Consider the following 18,070-nt stretch of genomic DNA (forward strand, 5'->3'; position numbering starts at 1 on the left):
ATATCTTCTAAATTTTGAATAGTTCTTTCAGATTGTCCATCTGTCTGAGGATGGAAAGTTGTACTGAATTTAAGAGAAGATCCCATTGCTGAATGTAAGCTATTCCAAAACTGAGATACAAAACGAGTGTCTTTATCTGGTACAACCAAAAGGCCAGTTAGAAAAGAAGAGAGAATTAGTAAATCCTTCCATAATTTACGAGATAATTTTTTGGGTTGGTAAGTTGGGATTGAACCTTAGACCTCCAAATTGGAAGAAAAAAGGCCTTGACCACTGAGCTAGAGGCTGGATTAACCAACTCGACCATGGGCATGCCTGTAACACTTTCATAAATGGATGGATGGTTATCGATTTATTCTATGATGTTGAGGATACTTTGGCAATTTAAGGTGTTTTTGAGTCAAATAGAAAGAGGAAACTCAAGTGCTTCTGCTCATAGCTCATTACTTATCTTGAAAAACTAACAAGTTCTCTTCTAATTCATGAAATTTAGAACCATATTTTAGTACTAACAATAAAATATTCATTGAGAAAAAATATATGGCAGCAACTGTTGGCAGAAAAAACGACTTAATTGATAGCAAAGAAATTAACTGTGAAAATATCCGTCACTAAAAAAATTAAAAATACATATATATATTAAATGCATTTTTGAGCATCTATCGCGATGGTTGATCAATAATCATCCCCATAAAATCTGATTTATTGGTGGATTAATAGCAACAGAAAGATTTCCTTCGCGAAATCCTATTTTTCTTGGAGCGACTTAAGCCATTTGTTACCATAATACTCCCATTATTAGTTTGCAGATTTGCAACCATTTATGAGTACCAGTTCCATTTGTTTCCAAAGTGCCTCCACCCTATATATTACACATTACACATATCCTATTCTCCCCATATTTTCTTCAGTTTGCCAAAAAAATCAGCACAATATTTGACAGCAACTATAGAGCGATGATAATTTCACCCCCCTGCATCACGCATGCGCCCCCCTTACAACGTGATTTGACGCCAAAAAGCATTAAAGTTGCCCACTGCTCACGTCAAATCACGTTATAAGGGGAGCGTATGCGTAATGCAAAGGGTGAAAATATCATCTCCCTATCTAAAATTCCTTACTAGATTGCATATGCCCAACCCATATCTGGCTTTCAATACCATCTACGCCTGCAAATTCCATCAACTAGTTTTGCTTAAAGCAATAAAAATTTAATCATTTCACGGGGAAAATTACATATCATTTCACGGGGAAAATTACATACAAGAGAAGTAAAATAAAAATTATACAAATAATCTTAAAAGGAGATAACTAGAATTATAAAGTCCATTTAGCAAAAGGAAAAACCTATGGGCCGGGCAACAATTACTTTCCTTTTACGAATAAAAATAAAAATTCATACCAGAAAATATATATTTTTAAGGAAAAAGAAAAAGAAAACAACTCCACCGATTTATCGGCTCAGCATGGAAATTACTTACAACCATCCCCACTATACATGCATCTCAAACCGATAAACCGGCGATAAATGCTACTCCGGTTGACGGAAGCCACGATGTACCATATATAAATTGTGCCACGGTGAACTTGCTCGCTTCTACTTGAGATGTGATGACCCGGTACCCGGGCCACTTGACCCGCTGCCCGACCGCCCCACCCGGCCCATAATTCATATACTCACCATAGTACAATGTGTCAAGTGCGAAATTTCCGTTCCACTCAAGCCACCCGGCCGGGTTTATGTGATCACCCATGTACGACATCATGTACACTGTTCGGGAGTACATCTTCCACGGGCGGCCCAGATACGTGGGGAAACTCCATTTGGACGCCTCAAGATCAGGGGTGGGGACCACACGGCAATTGTGGATGGAAATGCCTGTGTTTTGGTTGGGGTCCTTACGATTTTGGGCTGTTATGGTGTTCTTTTGCATTGCCATGGGCTTCCGGGAGTAGAGGTTGCAACTTTGTATGACTACAGCGGCATTGCCGAATATGAAATCTACGGTACCATATATGTCGCATTCTCGATAGAATTGTCGTTGGGAGTGGACGTAGAGGGTGTCTTGATAGCCAATAATGCTGCACCGGTAGATTACGGCGCGGTCTGCACCCACGCGGAGGGCCACCGCCTGGTGCTTCGCTGGGCCTGCCGAGTTCTCGAACGTCATGTCTCGTGCGATGAACCCTGCTCCTGTGGCCGCTGTGGATGGAGAACGGTAAACCGGCCATATTAGTATGTAATACAGTATGGTAAAAAGCTATCTTGTAACTCAAGAGTATTGAGTAGTTTGAAATCTTAAGTTTAGTATTGTGTTGTAGTTTATCCCAAGTTTTTTTATCTCCCTCTCGCATGTATTTTGAGTTAGGGATGGTGTCTTGTATCTATGATGGTAACATCTTTCTAATTATCTAATTAACCAGTATGGTCCCGACAAACCCCAACTTACCTTACAAAAAATAAATAAATAGTATGTAATATAAGATGTCCTGTTTTGATAGATACACCTGTTCATCTTTGTTTTCGTTAGGCGATTGAGTTTGACGCGGTAGACAACATAGTAAAGGACATTTTCCAGTGCACATACAACAACGTGTGCATATTCGCTCCACATAGTACACAGAATGTGGCCAAAGTGGGCCTGAGTGGTTGCCTTCAAAAGGACTATTGAAGGAAAAATACGATACAAGTAAGGGTGTCAATTTTGGCTCGGGCTCGGAATCGGAAGCTCGCTCGAGCTCGGCTCGAATCCTTAACGAGCCGAGCCGAGCCGGCTTGCTAGGCTCGTTAAGCTTAACGAGCCGAGCCCGAATTAGGCCAGGCTCGGCTCGGCTCCACTCGTTAAGGCTCGTTAAGAAAAACAGTCACATATATTTATATATAATATTTTTCAGTAATTGTCATAACTTCCTACCATTTGGTTGTATTTTTTTTTGTAATTGTCATAATTTCCTACCTTTTTTTGGTAATTTTTCATTTAAAACACATATTTTACTTTTTCCAGTTGCTAGCAACCTTTGCTACCCACCTTGGCATGTGCGAATCTCGCACCTGATAATCCAAACCGTGATAATCCACTGTGATAATCCAAACCGTCCATTTAATACGTCTATTCCAGAATATAACCCAAGCTCGATAGGCTCGCGAGCGGCTCGCGAGCCTAGCCGAGCCGAGCCTGGTTCGAGCCCGAGCCTAGCGACCAGGCTCGGCTCGGCTCGGCTCGTTTACACCCCTAGTTACAAGTGGCCAATCTCAAAATCAGATGGCTAGAAACGTCCTATCGATGTGATTTTCTACATAATGACTAGGGCCCACTGTTGTGATTTTCTACGAACCGTATAGTGGGGTGTCGTTACTTTGTACATTGTACCCTTTCTTTCTTTGGTGAGGACTTTTCCGTGAACATAAAAAGCAAAGCAACCGAGTTATTAGAGTTGGTGTTTTTACCGAAAGTAGCGGTGCGGAAAGTGGTATATGTGTTGGCAACACTTCTACCCGCGGAAATGACTGTCTTCCACTTTCCGTCTCCGATGAACATCAGGTTGGTCTTCTTCCTCGCTACCTTGAGATTCTCTCCAACTTCGTACCTGAAATTGTATAAAAACTTCTTCTAAAACTAGTGCGATAGGGGAAAATTCTCGAGTATTAAGTATCAGCAGACCAAGGGGGGCGTAAAAAATAGTATGGAATCTTTGCACATGCGTGGGCCCGCTTATGATTCGGAGAGGAATAAGCACGTAGCATTCTCGTTAAATAAATAAAACCAACTGATATCCGCCCTATATTTAATAAGGAAATTTATAGGGCGAAAACTATAAAAACAAATCCCTATCTACACTTTCCAGCTAAATGTTCAGATCACCGGAAATTAGAGACCCATTATCCTGATAGGGCCACTATCCTGATTTTATAATTGCACAGACTCAGCTCGTCTTTTCTGTTTTAATGGTCTTTTGAGATCTTTTTTGGGAACTGTAATAACGTTTGAAAAATCATCTTTTTAGTTATGTCTGTTAAATTACCGTCCTGACTTCACGTAGATAATCGTACGGCGAGTACTCCACTCTGGTGCAGCATTAATAGCCTCTTCAATCGTCTTATACGTCCCGTTCCCGTCGTTTGACACCACAATATCTGCTTGGATCGCCCCCACATTCATTAACAAAAGTTTCCTCTCTCTCCCCGTCACCCAGGCCGGAAAACCACCCTCTTCCGCGGTCATCAGCCTCCTCCTCCGGTTTTCAATCTGAATCCCGGTCAAGTCCTTGTCAGCATCGGACCCCGCAAAAATGGCGAGGGAATTGCTCACCAGCTCAGGCAAGTCCTTCAAATGCTTCCCCATCTCCTCCTTCACAAACCCATTTCTGACCTCATCAAGCCCCTCAGTACACGTGTCCTGATTAGTCAGCGCAGCGCTCAGCCACGTCAGCACGTCATCCGGTGACCCCACGAGGGCACCTGCCGGTGGACCGGTAGGGGTGATGGAGTGGAGCGACTGGGAGAGCTGATCGATGGAGTCTTCTAGAAGCTCAAGGCAGTCCTGATATGCTGCCATGACATCCGGCCCCATTGCCACGTTGGATAATGAGGACGCATCGGAACGCGCGTGGCCCACCCGGTGCAACGTCATGTTGACTGAGATGTGGACCAGGTCACGCTCACCTGCGTCGAGAGCCCCGGGGAATTCCACCAGAGTCTCTATACACAGGCTCGGGTACCTGGTTCGGCTACAGGTTCGGGATATGGCTTGTGTTGGGCGATTCTTTAGAGTAGCTTCGGAGGCTACCGATCCTCTGGCTCGGGACCGGACCAGTAGTACTGCGGAGATCCCTGAAGCAATGATTAATATAAGTGAAACTAAGCAGAGGTAGAGGAGGAGCTTGCGCTTTCGAGCTGGATTTTTGCTTTGCTGCTGATTCTTAGCTTGGTTCGGGAGCGTAGGTTCGGGGACCGAAGCTGAAGATGCGGGAGATCCGAGCCTGCCGTAACCCATGGCTTTGAAAGAAAGTAGGTGGGGTGGAAATGGAAAAATGTGGGGAGGAAGTAGGAAGGTTTAGAAAGGAATTTATATGGTTGCATGGGAGATTGATGGCAGTTGCTGTGCAGTCCATTTCGAGAGTGTTGGAGCATTCGAATAGCAAGCTGGATTCGACTGAACAAATGAGAGAGACATGTTTTCCCCCGTTTTTCTCTTTTACCCTTTCAAATAAAATATTATATATGGACAAAAATGCCCTTCTACATTTTTAAACGTAATTAATTTTAGGAATTATATGGTGACCATACGTATATTATCCTAGCAAATAAGAGAAGGGGATACAAGTAAAACTGGGCCCACGTTTTCTATGGACAAACCGTACATTCTTGGGTTTAAGGATCGATGGGCCATTCATACAAAATGTAGGTGTAGTATTGAAGATATTGTTGTTGAATTTGTTTATGGGGATTGGTAAATGGTAAGGGTCCTCCAATCTTTACTTTGTACTTCCCTTTTGCTTTAAGAGGCTAGCTGTTCCAATTATTCTCAAGATTCTCCCAAGAGCTCATGGAAAAAGAGCTTTGTATTATGTGGAGTGTCATTATCAGAACAGGGAGCGTGGATTTCTTTTACCTCCTTTTATTGTCTCTTTATCACCTTATACCAGAAGTATATATGGTTTTACCCATCCATAATGAGGCCAAACAGATGAGAAATTTGAGTCCTGTAAAAGATGGGGCCCATCACTATTTTTCCTTACCCAAAAATTGCATGTTTATTCACATTTAGCTTTAAAATAGGCAGCTGATATTGGCACCACCATGTTTTGATAATTGCATAACTCACATCAGTATTTTTCCTTATCTAATTGATCTACCCAAAAATTGCATGTCTATTCATATTTAGCTTTAAAATAGGCAGCTGATATTGGCACCACCATGTTTTGATAATTTCATAACTCGTATTAGCTTTCAAAAGTTATTATAATTCCCAAAAAGCTCTCATTAGCCAATTAAAAACTAAATATGAATAAACAATTTAGTTATGAGATGCTAATAATTGTCAAAACATGGTAGTGCCGGTATCAGTAGCCTTAAAATAATGATAATTGTACGATGTCCAAGCCGTATTGTTATAAAAGTCGCACATCCATTCCAAACTGTTCAACTATCGACATATTTCCATACTACGCTGCTATCTTTCTGCTTTTATGCTAGCTAATTCTGAATGATCGGAATCTTGGGATGCGTGAGATTTTTTTATGGACTCTCATGCTTGAGAACGGTAATCCTCTCTCTGGTTTATACTTTTCCAGTCAACTACTTGTGGTGTTACATTTCCGAGAGAGATAAAACATTCAACCAAAAAATGATTAACAAAGTAAGGAATGCCTTAGATAAGTAGAAAACTATGGGAGTACAGATATCATTTCCCGAATTTTAAGGGACTGATAAATCGACTCCCCAAATTGATAAATCGACTCCCCATGTGTCTTTCTCTCTCTCTCCTCTAGGTTAGAGAGAGAACGAGGAGAGAGATACACATATGGGGAGTCGATTTATCACTGCCCCGAATTTTATTATGCAGTGAATTCTGTCAGAAACACGTATTTACGTTAGATGACAAAATGTTCCATTTGTTTCCAAGTTCATTAACATGGTTGGTGCATTGAGATAATATTACTTTTTTTTTTTTTGCTGGTCGGTAGATAATATATTACTTTTAGGTTAGATAATTGGAACTCTGATTGAATATATTTAGTTACGAATATGATTAAAACTTTGGGATCTGCTAGGGACCATCGCAGAAGGCGTTTTGCGGATGGGCCGTTGCATGTGAGATTAGCTACCTCAGGTGAATTAAATGAATGAGACAAAATATGAGCCTGTGTGTGGCTGCTCTCACATGCAACTGACCACCAGCAAAATGCCTTCTGCAATGGTCTCTAACAAATCCCAAAGCTTTATTAGGAAAGAGAAATATGTGTGATGACTGAGGAAGATAACCTCCTCCCTATCTCTTCCCTTCCCTTCCCTCTCACTTTTTATGACCCTCTAATTTAATTAATATATGGGATTTTTGTTACAAATTTAATTAAAACTTTATTTGTAGTAAATTCCTTTAATTTGTTTAATTACAAATATAATTAAAACTTTATTGGGAAAGAGGAATCCGTGTGCGGACATTTGGATGCCCGAAAGGACAAACCTAAGACCTCTATCAGCCAATCATGTTTAAGCAAAGATAAGATGGATACCTCCTGGCTCCCACTACCTATGCCCTATCTCTTTCCTTCCTCTCCCACTCTCACTTTTTATGACCTTTATACCCTTTAAAAGGTCTCTGTCGTTTGTTTCAAGTGAAGGACAGTACGGGGGACTTTTCCGTAATTATAAAATCCACCGACAGTTTCAGAACCTATCGGAAGTGCTTACGTGTGTTCAGTTATTGAAATGTCGCGTCACGAATTGCAAGCATGTGACGTACTTGAAACACTGGCACGTGAATTAAACACACAAGGTCTCAACATATTGGCCCTATCATTTTTGGATTTTGAGTCCAAAACAGATTATTGAACTCTAATTAAGCTGTTCATGTGATTGATGGTCCTGCCTGAACAAATTTATCCTGATATTATCTTCTGTGTTGTTCACCAATTTTGATTTGTGAATATTTTATCCATGATCAAAGGTGATAAGAAGTCTATTCAATGACAGTGAAACAGAGTAATTACTCCAGAAGCTTAAGCTTTCAGATTTGATGTTGTTAATCATTTATACTTCAACACTCCCCCTCGTGTGCGACCCCTCTTTCTTTCTTTCTATTTTCCGGGTTGATAGTAGTTCGCAGACATCGTACATGTGGCCCTTCTTTTGGTCAGGTTGTGCTCGTGAATTTTTAATATCAAAGAGTTGTTGTGTTCTAAACTCAGAAGCCGGCGAGGCAATAACTCTGATACTATGTAAAACAACCAATTACTCCAAAAGCTTAAGCTTTCAGAGTTGGTGTTATTTAATCATTTATACTTCCACTAAGATAAAGTAAGCCCATGTTCATTATCCAGGGAGCTAATAAACTTTAGATTAGTTGTTCTTGGGATTGAGCATCTTGCTTGGATAGTTGTATCTAGAATAAACCCCTCAGGGTTGGCTGCCTTGCTTGTGTAGCATACCTGTTGCTTCAACCTTAGCCACTCGAATTTTCAGTACTTCTTTATTTTTCCAATAGAAGAATGACTTATTATTATTTTTGAAACACTAGCTATTGTTTGCTTATATTTGGGAATCTTATTGGCCCTACCCATTAGGGTTGAAAGCTCTCCTAGTTTGGACACACCCACATGAGATTAAGGTGATATAGAAGAATCTCCAATGAGTCGGACTATTGCGGAGATGACATCAATAAAAGATTGTACTAATTAGAGATTGAATGGCTAGAAATGTTTAAACAAAATGATTTTCATATTATTAATCTAATGAAAGATAAGTGTCTAGGACATCATTTGGGTGGGAGGGTCAAGATTAAATTCTAGTCCGCTTCTCATGTTTAAGAGCTTTTCATATTATTACTCCTTGTCTTCGTTCCCAATTTATGGGGTTTCCAAAAAGGGAAATGATATACATGACCTCTTTTCTTCCCAAATACGAAGTCTTCTATTTGGCTTGGTTAAATAAATTAGCTTTAATCTCTTCCAATGAAGAATCTATCCTTTTGCTCATCCATTCTTGGGCGTGTTCCTTTTTGAGATGGGACAAGGTGGGAAAAGAGATTCTCCCCGCAAATGAGTTTGTAACATGACTCCGAAAGAGAGGAAGATTGCAAAACCTTTTCCTATTCATTAAGCCCACTCAAAGTCCAGTAGAGATCCACTGACATCTGAGCAGCTTTCTTCATGTGCTTTTGGTATCTAATAGCCGAGGATGCAACGTGAAGGTCCCTCTGAATAAAAATTAAATAAGGTTTGTTCAAGTTATGTTTTTCGTGCGTTAAAAAAAGTGAAAAAACTTAGAAATATTTTTTCTTTCCTAACTTTTCCAAAAAATTGATGCAATCCAAACAGGGCCTATAAGGAAAGACGCGTAGTATGATTAAGATTAACTCCACATTCATCGTGTTGATCCCAAAAGCCGCCAATGCTTCTTCCCCTAGCAAATTCAACCCACCTCCCTATGTAACCACATGTTGAAGATAATTTAAACAATCCTTATTAACTAGCTCAAGAGGGTCATAGTTGAAGTTAGAGTTGCACCGAGATGGACCCCACCTGATCCTGGCTAATTGAGGTTAAATTGTGATGGCTCAAGTTTGGGTAGCCTGGGGCCGTCGGGCATTGGAGGTATTCTTAGAGATGATAATAGTTTCACAAAGTGGGCCTTTTCAAGTCCAAAAGGGACTACAGCCTCTAAGCCGATCTCCCCACGCTTGGAGATTTTCAGAGTATATAGATGAGATCTTGGATCGGATCGATGGTCATTTGGTCCGATTTCATCACGTAAGAAGGTGAGCGAACGGAGAGGCGGATCATCTTGCTTGTGAAGTAGTAGCTAGAGAAGAGTTAGAGATTTTTTATTCTCTTCTACCTTGAGGATTTAGCTGTTGTTTGTTTTTTGCTTTCTTTAGTTTGGTCTGTTCTTATCCATGATCTCCTTGATCATGTCTTTTCCTAACTAATAAAGTTTCACCATTTAAAAAAAAAAACAGAAAGAAAGAGGGGGTCATAGAGAAGGTGGTTAACCTGATTCAATCATCTTTCATTTCGTCCTCATTTAGACACTTCATTTTGTCCTCGACTGACCACACACTTGTAGCCTCCAATCAAGGACTGAAAATATAAATGTGTTTGAAATGTGTTAAGAGGTGAAAAACTAAAAAGGTACCAGTCCATAAGAGATAGCAATATTTTGAAAACTACTTGTTAAAATGCGTAAGGTCTTCAAAACTCACATCCAAAAAAGTAATCTTCCAAAATGGGATTTGCTAGCGTCCATCACAGAAGGCATTTCGCGGATGGGCGGTTGCTCTCAGGTGCAACAACCTTAAAAAATACTTAAGTTTGGTAGGATCCATAAACTCATATGAACCTTAAAACACCTTAAATTAAGATACAATTGGCCAATCTCCTCCACACCTGGCCAATCGTCCATGACCTAAGCCAAGCATCCATGACCTGAGCTCTCACCATAAAATCGGGTTGGGTTGAGGTTGATTCCTATTCATTATTTAGCAAAAGCTAAACTGCTAAACCCGACCTGACCCAAATTGCACCCCTATTTCTTGGCATGGGAAGGAGATAAGGACCCCAATCATTGAATTTTATCAGTCAAAGACCATACTTTCGAATCTTAGATCTTGATTTCAGCACAATGAAGGTATATATCTTTCGGCCAAAATTGATTCAGACCACCAATTTCAACTTTTAGTCAAGCCCAAAAACCAGAGAACTTAAAATCCCAAAATGGAAAACGTTGTACTTCTCCAAGCACCGGATCTAGACCAAAATTTAGTAGAAGAACTTAATTCAACAAAAAGGGAGTTCTCACATGTAACAGCCTAACGGCAAAATGCCTTCTGCGATGGTCCCTAGCAAATTCCATATATATATTTAAAAAAAATTTGGGTGAGTAAGCTGAAATGATTGCACTAATCAGCATGGATCACACCGGATTATTGCTCTTATCATGCATCCTCCAACCCATGATTGCAACGTGGAACATAATCTCAGTGCCTCACGACTAGTCACACTCTTGTCGATGATCATATATGGCCTACCATATTTCATGTCACTACTCCACTTTTATATTAAACTTTTCCTTTTGCATTATCTTTCTAGAGAATCATGACTATCAAGTGGTCTAAAGCTCCCTCCGTTGCACATGAATCAGCCATTTGCTTTTTAGAAAAGACAGAACTCATAAGGAAACTTGAAAAAGTAAATTGATTTTGATGCCACTTACATCTTAGCTAAAAAGGGAGGGCACATCATCACTCCATATTAAACCCAAACATACACTAAAAGGATGTAAAAAGTAGCCACTTTTCTAACTTCACGAGTCATATATGTTGTTAGTTAGTAAATTACAATGCATAACACTAACAAAACCCAGCGTCCAACTAAAAGGCAAGATGTCTTTTAGCACTGAGAGGGGGACCGCATGGAGCTTGTCATTCTCTTCTCTGCTGGCAATTCTTGACTTATGGAAAAACAAGACGAAAGGGTTGTGGGGAAAGCTTTACCATAAAAACGTACGACTGTTAGTCCTATCGTATGGCTTTTGCATTAATTTCTAAATCCGATGTTTGGGCCCAACCTTGAATAGATGAAAGGGGAGAAGGGGGTTAGAAACTTCTAAGAAACTGCTTAGAAATAGCCATCCCAACCACTGTATTACCTTCAAATAATAAGAGCAACTAGGTGGGCCCCTTTTATCTTGACTTTGAACTCACATTAGAATGAGGCTACAACTAGTGTACTTCATTGACGTATGCTTTTCTGTCTGTCTCACACTCTATAGGGTTTTGTAGGAAGGACGTTATATAAAATGGGCAGGGTATCAAGTACTTGTTCTGATAGGAGAGCATGAACCCTGTCCTTCCTATAAAGAAGTTGTCCTCACAGTGCCTCATTGGATTTCTTGATGGAAGAATGTGCACTTGAGAGAATGTAAAGGTGTAAATAAACTGATACATTTCATTCCAAGAAAGCTGAACAAGGGAAAGAATAAACTTTCTTTTTTCTTTAAAAACAAGAAAAAGGGCATGTGAGACACATGGATATAATGCATTTTAAAAGGGTGCGCTAATATGACTTAATTTATGATGAGACTCATGTGGAACGTTTTAAATTTCAGTTTCACTCGCCATGGAAACAGAAACATTTTGATTTCGATTGTTGGAAATTTTGGTAGAAGTTCTATATAATCATGGAAATATATAAATGATAGAATTTAAAGATGAAATTTAAGGAAATGGTAGTGTAGGCACAAGTAAATACTCAGAAACCATCACAGACTATCCATAATGGTCTAAAAACATTGAACACCTAGTCGCATTCACAGTTAAACATGTCTGATAATTTAGTACATGCCAAATTTCACGTGTAATTCATATAAATATTTATATATAATACATGCCTTCCATTTCACACACAATTCATATAAATATAATTATGTAATACATATTAATATAGTGAGGAATGATAGATGCAAGGGCTCTCTTTATGCAAGGGCCAAAGAAGGGCTATTGAATAGATCCACATCATTTTTAAAGTCGGCTGAGAAACCGAATTCGGTTGCACTTAATGACGTGGATCTATTCAAGGGCCCTTCTTTAGCCCTTGCATAAAGAGGGCCCTTGCATCTATCATTCCTCTAATATAGTATACTATTATTACACTTACGATTTTAGTTTATGCATTTCGATCATTTTGGTTTCATTTCAGTGGGATGAAAATGGAAACATTTTGATCGTTTTGCGTCGATTTCCGTGGAAATTTAAAATGCATGATTTGTATGACTATTATACATCAGCAATATTGAGGAATATTCCCAATATATCAGTATCAAAAGGGCCCGATATGGTCAATATTTTGACCTTGAAACCTCGATTAAAATCATTCATTCACCCTGTTTCTTTTATATATGGATAAGTTGCAATAATTAAATATTTGTTTTCTTGGTGCAATATACAATATGTCGGCATGCAATGTGTATCCACAATCTAACAAATTGATTTAGGAAGCTGATAAATTTGCCCCCAAAAATTCCTCCCATTCGCCCCTTTAATAGTAGTGTCAAATTAGATTACCGATAGACGTAAACAATTGACAAATTTTCATATTCTAGAACTGTTTATAATCACATTATTATTAATGTTATTAATGTCCTTTTCGATATCATTTATTCTTTAATCCTTCATTTGATTGTCCAAACGACTGTAACTTGTAAAATCAATGTCTATGTTACGAGAAGTATACCAATTTGGGATTGAGCCTCTAGCTTAATGGTAAAGGCTTACCTACCGAAAAAAGTACACCAATTAGGGGTGCAACTTGGGTTGGATCAGGTTGAGCTTTTGCTAAAAAATGAATTGGAATCAACCCAAATCCAACTCGATTTTAAGGTAAAAGTTCAACCCGAATTCCCCGAAATCAACCCGTTGCAACCCTAATACCAATGGATATTGATTTAAAATAAAAAGAAAAAAGAGGATCCCGCACAAAGCTGATGGAGGAATATGAAGGGTTCATTAGGGTGGGGTCGTTGATGGAGAATTGGGTGGTTGATCATTTATATCATGTACACGTTTTGTCAATGTGCAAGTGTCCTCCTTTGTTCGTTCCTCTTTGTAGTGACTCAAAAATAGATTTTTTTTTCCTTAGGAATTCGATACTATACTACTTTTTCTTTCAAAAGGTAATTGTGGATCATCACAAAATAATATGAAAAAATAGGAAATTTCATTTTACGAGCCCCACCTTGAGATTGTGGATCCGTGAAAAGCCCAACAAAGACTCTCTCTCTCTCTCTCAAAACAAAATGGAGATAGAAATTTCTCCCTCCCCTGCAATGGAAATAGCGACTAGGGTCTCTCTTTCAAGGTTATTGTTTTCTTGAAGATGAAAAGGAGTGCCCTCGCAAAGTGATGGGTGATTAATGAGTAGATAATAACAGGAAAAGTGAATCGGTTACTAGCTGCTTTCGAAAAAGTATCCAAAACTTACTGGTGGTGATCCACTTTCACGTTGCTCTTAAAGAGGAGGATAGAGAAGTTCTGAGGGCGATATTATTAGAGCCATTTGAACAATTTATTAGGCAGGACCACTTAATTATTATGAATTTGTCCCCCATAATAGCTAGGAGATTATGCTCCAAGGATGAAATGCATTTCACCAAAGAGAGCACACTTATAACAAGATTAATCCGAAAAGAATATACATACAGTTGGGTCTCTATTTCTAATAAGAGGACTGCTAAACTCAGGGGTGCCCTGACAAAAATCGGATGAAAGGGAGCCTCCATTGGTGGAACATGACCGAAGTGCATTTAGCATTCCTCCTCTAATATAATCTCTTTCAAACTCCATAAATATGATCTCTTACATGTTATTGCTGAGACCAGGAACCAGCATAAGTAATTTATAATCTCTTAATGTTAATATTTAATACAAAAATCCAATAGATATAAGTGAGTGAATTCTTAGGAAATGTTGTTCAAAGTACGTATTTGTGAACATTAATGTTGTTCAAAGCACATACTGTATATAAGTATATATTGTACGCACGTTCACACGAAACTTTCTTCGGTCATTTAAGTGTAATCGGTTGTTGTTCTCACAGTAGCTATCAACTCTGGTGTGGTAGTGGCAGTGACACCAATAGTAAATGCAGACAAGGAGACTCCCGCATGACTATTGCAGTATGAGGTCATCAAGTTTTCTACTTGCTAGACAGAAAGTTATAAAACTTGGTGCAAGTGCCATTACCAAAAGACGAGTCTTTTAATACAACAAAAGATGAGTCTTCTTCCCTTCTCGTGAACCACGAGAGCGCATAGCACCCTTACTAATAGGGGGAACACAGCTAATTTTCCTTCTAGGGTAATGCGGCGCATAAAAAGGGCTGGCCCGTCGCCTATAAACACTTTATCTTATTTGTCATTCAAACATTCATAAGAAAGGCCATTTGGCTTTGAGGGCTATAGCCGATTATGTGATCAGGAAGGGGCAGCCCCAGTGAGTAAGGGGCCACTGTATACTAACGCGGTTCTGCAGCATCCAACTCCCATTCCTCTTCAATTTCTTTGCCCTGTGAGAAGATCTGAATCATGAAGCCCTTCCCACCACCTGAAGTTCAAACCTCGCCCCCAGCAAGCTTCCTCCTGAGTATATGAACGAGACAACAAGAAGCAAGTGAACTTACCCTATATGTGGGACCAGCGTCATAAACACCCTAAGGGTGTGTTCAGTTGTTTCATACTGTGGGAAAGGAAAGGAAAATGACGTGGCAAAACGGGCTGATATCAGTACCAAAAATAAAAGGAACCAATCATGCATTTTTTAGATTTAAAATTATACGGCTGACCTTTTACCCCAGTACAATTTGCATACTGTATAAATATAAAAGAGGGATGCCAGCAAAATGGGTAACCACCATCATTACACGTGCGCTAGAAAATGAAGAGAGCTCAAATCCCCCACCAAATCAGCTGTCATTTTGATAAATACACAATCCCCTCGTTTTTAAAATCCTTTTTTGGATTTACAAATTCCAGTGAGCGATCATAACCCATCAAAGAAGTTTAAAAGAAAGAGAATATCTATCATAGAAGGGAGTGTAAATATATCAACCTCCCTAAATCGAAATGATATTAAATATAAACAACAACAAAAATGATAATAGGTTTTTCAATTGCTGACAAGAAGAAAAACAAAAGCCCTCCCTTCATCCCCACACAAAAATAGCAGATAAATGATCTGTTGCCTTCACTTATAATAGTACTGCTTGCACTCGAGATTTAAATCCAGCCTCCACCATTGGCGAATGCCATGAACTCGTTTAAAATCTGGCGAAGGTGTCAGATTAACGGTGAGATTCGCAGATGGAATAAGGTGTAATAGCTCAGATTCTTTTCCAAATGCAGTCAAGAACAGATCCCCGATAGAGTTCTGTGTAGCCAGTCTCTCAATCCGTCCTGCTCCAATCTTCTCCATTTCTTCCCTGTGCTTGAAATATCCAACATACTCCGAGCAAATAATGTCGGCTGGGTTCACGAACAAATGTGGAATCCACTCAGATAATTTGGTAAAGGAATTCTCGGATGAAGGACTCTCATGTCGACCTTTCATAGCAACAGTGAGCCCAGCCGTGATCAAACTACTTGCAATTCGGATTCCCTTTTTCAATTTCTCATCTTTGATTCTTTCAATTGGGGCCGAAACGAATGGTGGGTTGAAGAGAAATGCTTCGAGAAAAACACCAACTATCGCCATGTTCTTTCCAGTGTGCATTGCCAGGGCTGATCCTAGAGAATGGCCCGCTAACCAAATATTTGAGTATCCGACGACTGAAACCAAGTTTCTGACTGCTTGCATTGCAATTTCAGAACGGGAGGTCTGATGAAGGTCGTTCCGGATTAAATGAAGGTCCAGTTTAAGGTCCCGTGAAATGGAATCCGGCTTAGTGATGGTGCCACGAAAAGCGATGACAAATCGTGGAGGTTGGGCTGCTGAGTGATTTTGATCCGAAGTTGGAGATTTTAATTCATAAATTGCACCAAAGATGGACAAATCGGCATCATCAACAAGCTTACGGTGTAATTGGAAATGGAAAAATTCCCACCAAGCAGGTGCAAGAGCTTCATGCTCTGGGCGATTTTGTTGGTGATCACGCTCTAAGACGTACACACCCTGGACCAAGCTAGCGGCAACTGATCTCCGGTGAGCTGGGATATTCCTGTTAAACATGAATAGAAGATTATTATTTTTCTAGGAGAATAGTTGGGTTGCGGGAATGATTCAGTATCCTCTCAAGTGGTTTTTCACATCTAAAAAATTTCTGGATAAATTGGAACTGTATTTGCCCTGGAGTGTATGTGAGGACAGAAAGGACCTCTGCTTGATGCAAGCTGCCAAGCTCAAGCAGGATTATCTACAACCGGTTTGAAATCAACTTACACTTGGAAAAGGAGCTTCCACTATTGTGCTGTTTCGTTCGAGAATTAAAGTCAACCATCAGAAAATGAGAAGCCCAATATCCCAATGTTTTTTCCTAGGTCTATGTTTTTAATGAAATGAAGTCATTAAAAAAATCAGAAAAGGAGAAAGTCCTATATTCAGAGAAGATCCCAATGTTTCTTGAAAATCATTAAAAGTTCTAAATATCTTTCATCCTGCGTGTGTTTAACGAAATGAAGACACTAGAGCGCATTGATAGAGTTTTTCCCACCGCATTTGAAAACTATTTAGAAAAAATAGCTTTCTCCTTTAAAAATAAAAAGGTTTTGGGTTTTTAATCTTGCAGCTCCAGTAAGTTGCATCATGCTCTAGCAAGTAGCATTGCAACATACGTTCTGTTTTATTTTAGTCGTGTGCTTTTGATGTATGAAAATTGAAAATCACCATGTAGCTTCAGATTTGCCACTCTGAGATTTGAGAGATCCGTGTCGTATAGAAGGGTTTATAGAAGTACTGGCTTGAATCCTGTTGGTCTTGCAAGGATTCATCATTAAAGCCCTAGATTACATCAGAAATATGTGATGGTTCTTTGAAGTTTCTTTGATGCACAATGTACGAGTTTGTATGCAAATCACAAGAATATAACATTTTTACCAAACTCCATAGAATTTCCATGATGAAAGGAGACTCATTGAGGCTACATCTCCTCCTTCTTTCTCGTACATGCATGTAGTTCTTGCATCATAGGTAGCTGGAGACTTTAATTTCGACTAGAACGAAGCAAAGGGCATGACATTGGATCATTATGTGAGGGTAAGACAAGCTACAGCACTTCCATGCATTTACATCTTGCAGTCATTTCATGAACCATCCGCCTCTCAAGCAAACTAAGAAAGAAATCCTTGGATTTGGAATTGTGGGAAACATTTTCAAGAAAAGACATGATCTTGGTGCAAACCCGGAGGTTCGTATCAATGAGCAAAATAACAACTAAAATAAGATCAACGATTGGATCACATCACATCTCCACAGACGGATTTGTACCTTGGATCATATATTTCCCAGAATAAGGATGTGCTTGTTATTTGATTTAATAAAAAATGGAAGTAAATGTCGTACCAATCAATATGGGTAAGATATGTGGGTCCTGAAAGGCCAAAAGTATCCTTCTCGGAAGCCATGACGAAGCCCCTTTATAATCCTACTTTGCACTTTTCCTGATACCACCAAAGGAGTCTATTAGGAGGAAAATTTGGTATGAAACGAAGTAAAATAACCCAAATATCTGAAAAACAAGAATGGCAATATAATGGTCTCTTTCCATTATTAACATTAATAAAAAAGAATCCTATCTACATCATAGCATCCCAATCAATAGCCTTTCGCAACCAAAGCTACATCAGTTAATGGTCTATACCAAT

General features: G+C 39.3%; 2 protein-coding genes across 4 annotated transcripts in view; both read right to left on the reverse strand.

Annotated features, from left to right (window-relative positions):
* Nucleotides 1–1,176: 1,176 nt before the first annotated feature.
* On the reverse strand, nucleotides 1,177–5,057 carry LOC143860495 (putative pectinesterase/pectinesterase inhibitor 61). Its single transcript, XM_077371172.1, has 3 exons — nucleotides 4,024–5,057; nucleotides 3,449–3,588; nucleotides 1,177–2,203 (listed from the first exon to the last, which is right to left on the reverse strand). Exons 1-3 carry the CDS (start codon nucleotides 4,992–4,994, stop codon nucleotides 1,506–1,508), a joined length of 1,809 nt encoding a protein of 602 aa, XP_077227287.1. The 5' UTR covers nucleotides 4,995–5,057; the 3' UTR covers nucleotides 1,177–1,505.
* A 9,338-nt stretch (nucleotides 5,058–14,395) lies between these two features.
* The window catches only part of LOC143860411 (GDSL esterase/lipase At4g10955-like), a 38,109-nt gene continuing 34,434 nt past the window's right edge, over nucleotides 14,396–18,070 (reverse strand). The window contains exons 2-4 of one of the 3 annotated variants that reach the window (XM_077371024.1): nucleotides 17,769–17,866; nucleotides 15,457–16,428; nucleotides 14,396–14,854 (exon numbers count right to left, since the gene is read on the reverse strand). In XM_077371024.1, the coding sequence (XP_077227139.1) occupies nucleotides 15,459–16,428; nucleotides 17,769–17,830 (1,032 nt within the window). In that variant the 5' untranslated portion in view covers nucleotides 17,831–17,866 and the 3' untranslated portion in view covers nucleotides 14,396–14,854; nucleotides 15,457–15,458. The other 2 variants (XM_077371022.1, XM_077371020.1) reach the window with 2 other exon arrangements.

The sequence above is a fragment of the Tasmannia lanceolata genome, unplaced genomic scaffold, assembly GCF_043159265.1.
Source record: "Tasmannia lanceolata isolate RefF3 unplaced genomic scaffold, GAP_Taslan_0.1 ptg000037l, whole genome shotgun sequence".
Taxonomy (NCBI): Eukaryota; Viridiplantae; Streptophyta; class Magnoliopsida; order Canellales; family Winteraceae; genus Tasmannia; species Tasmannia lanceolata.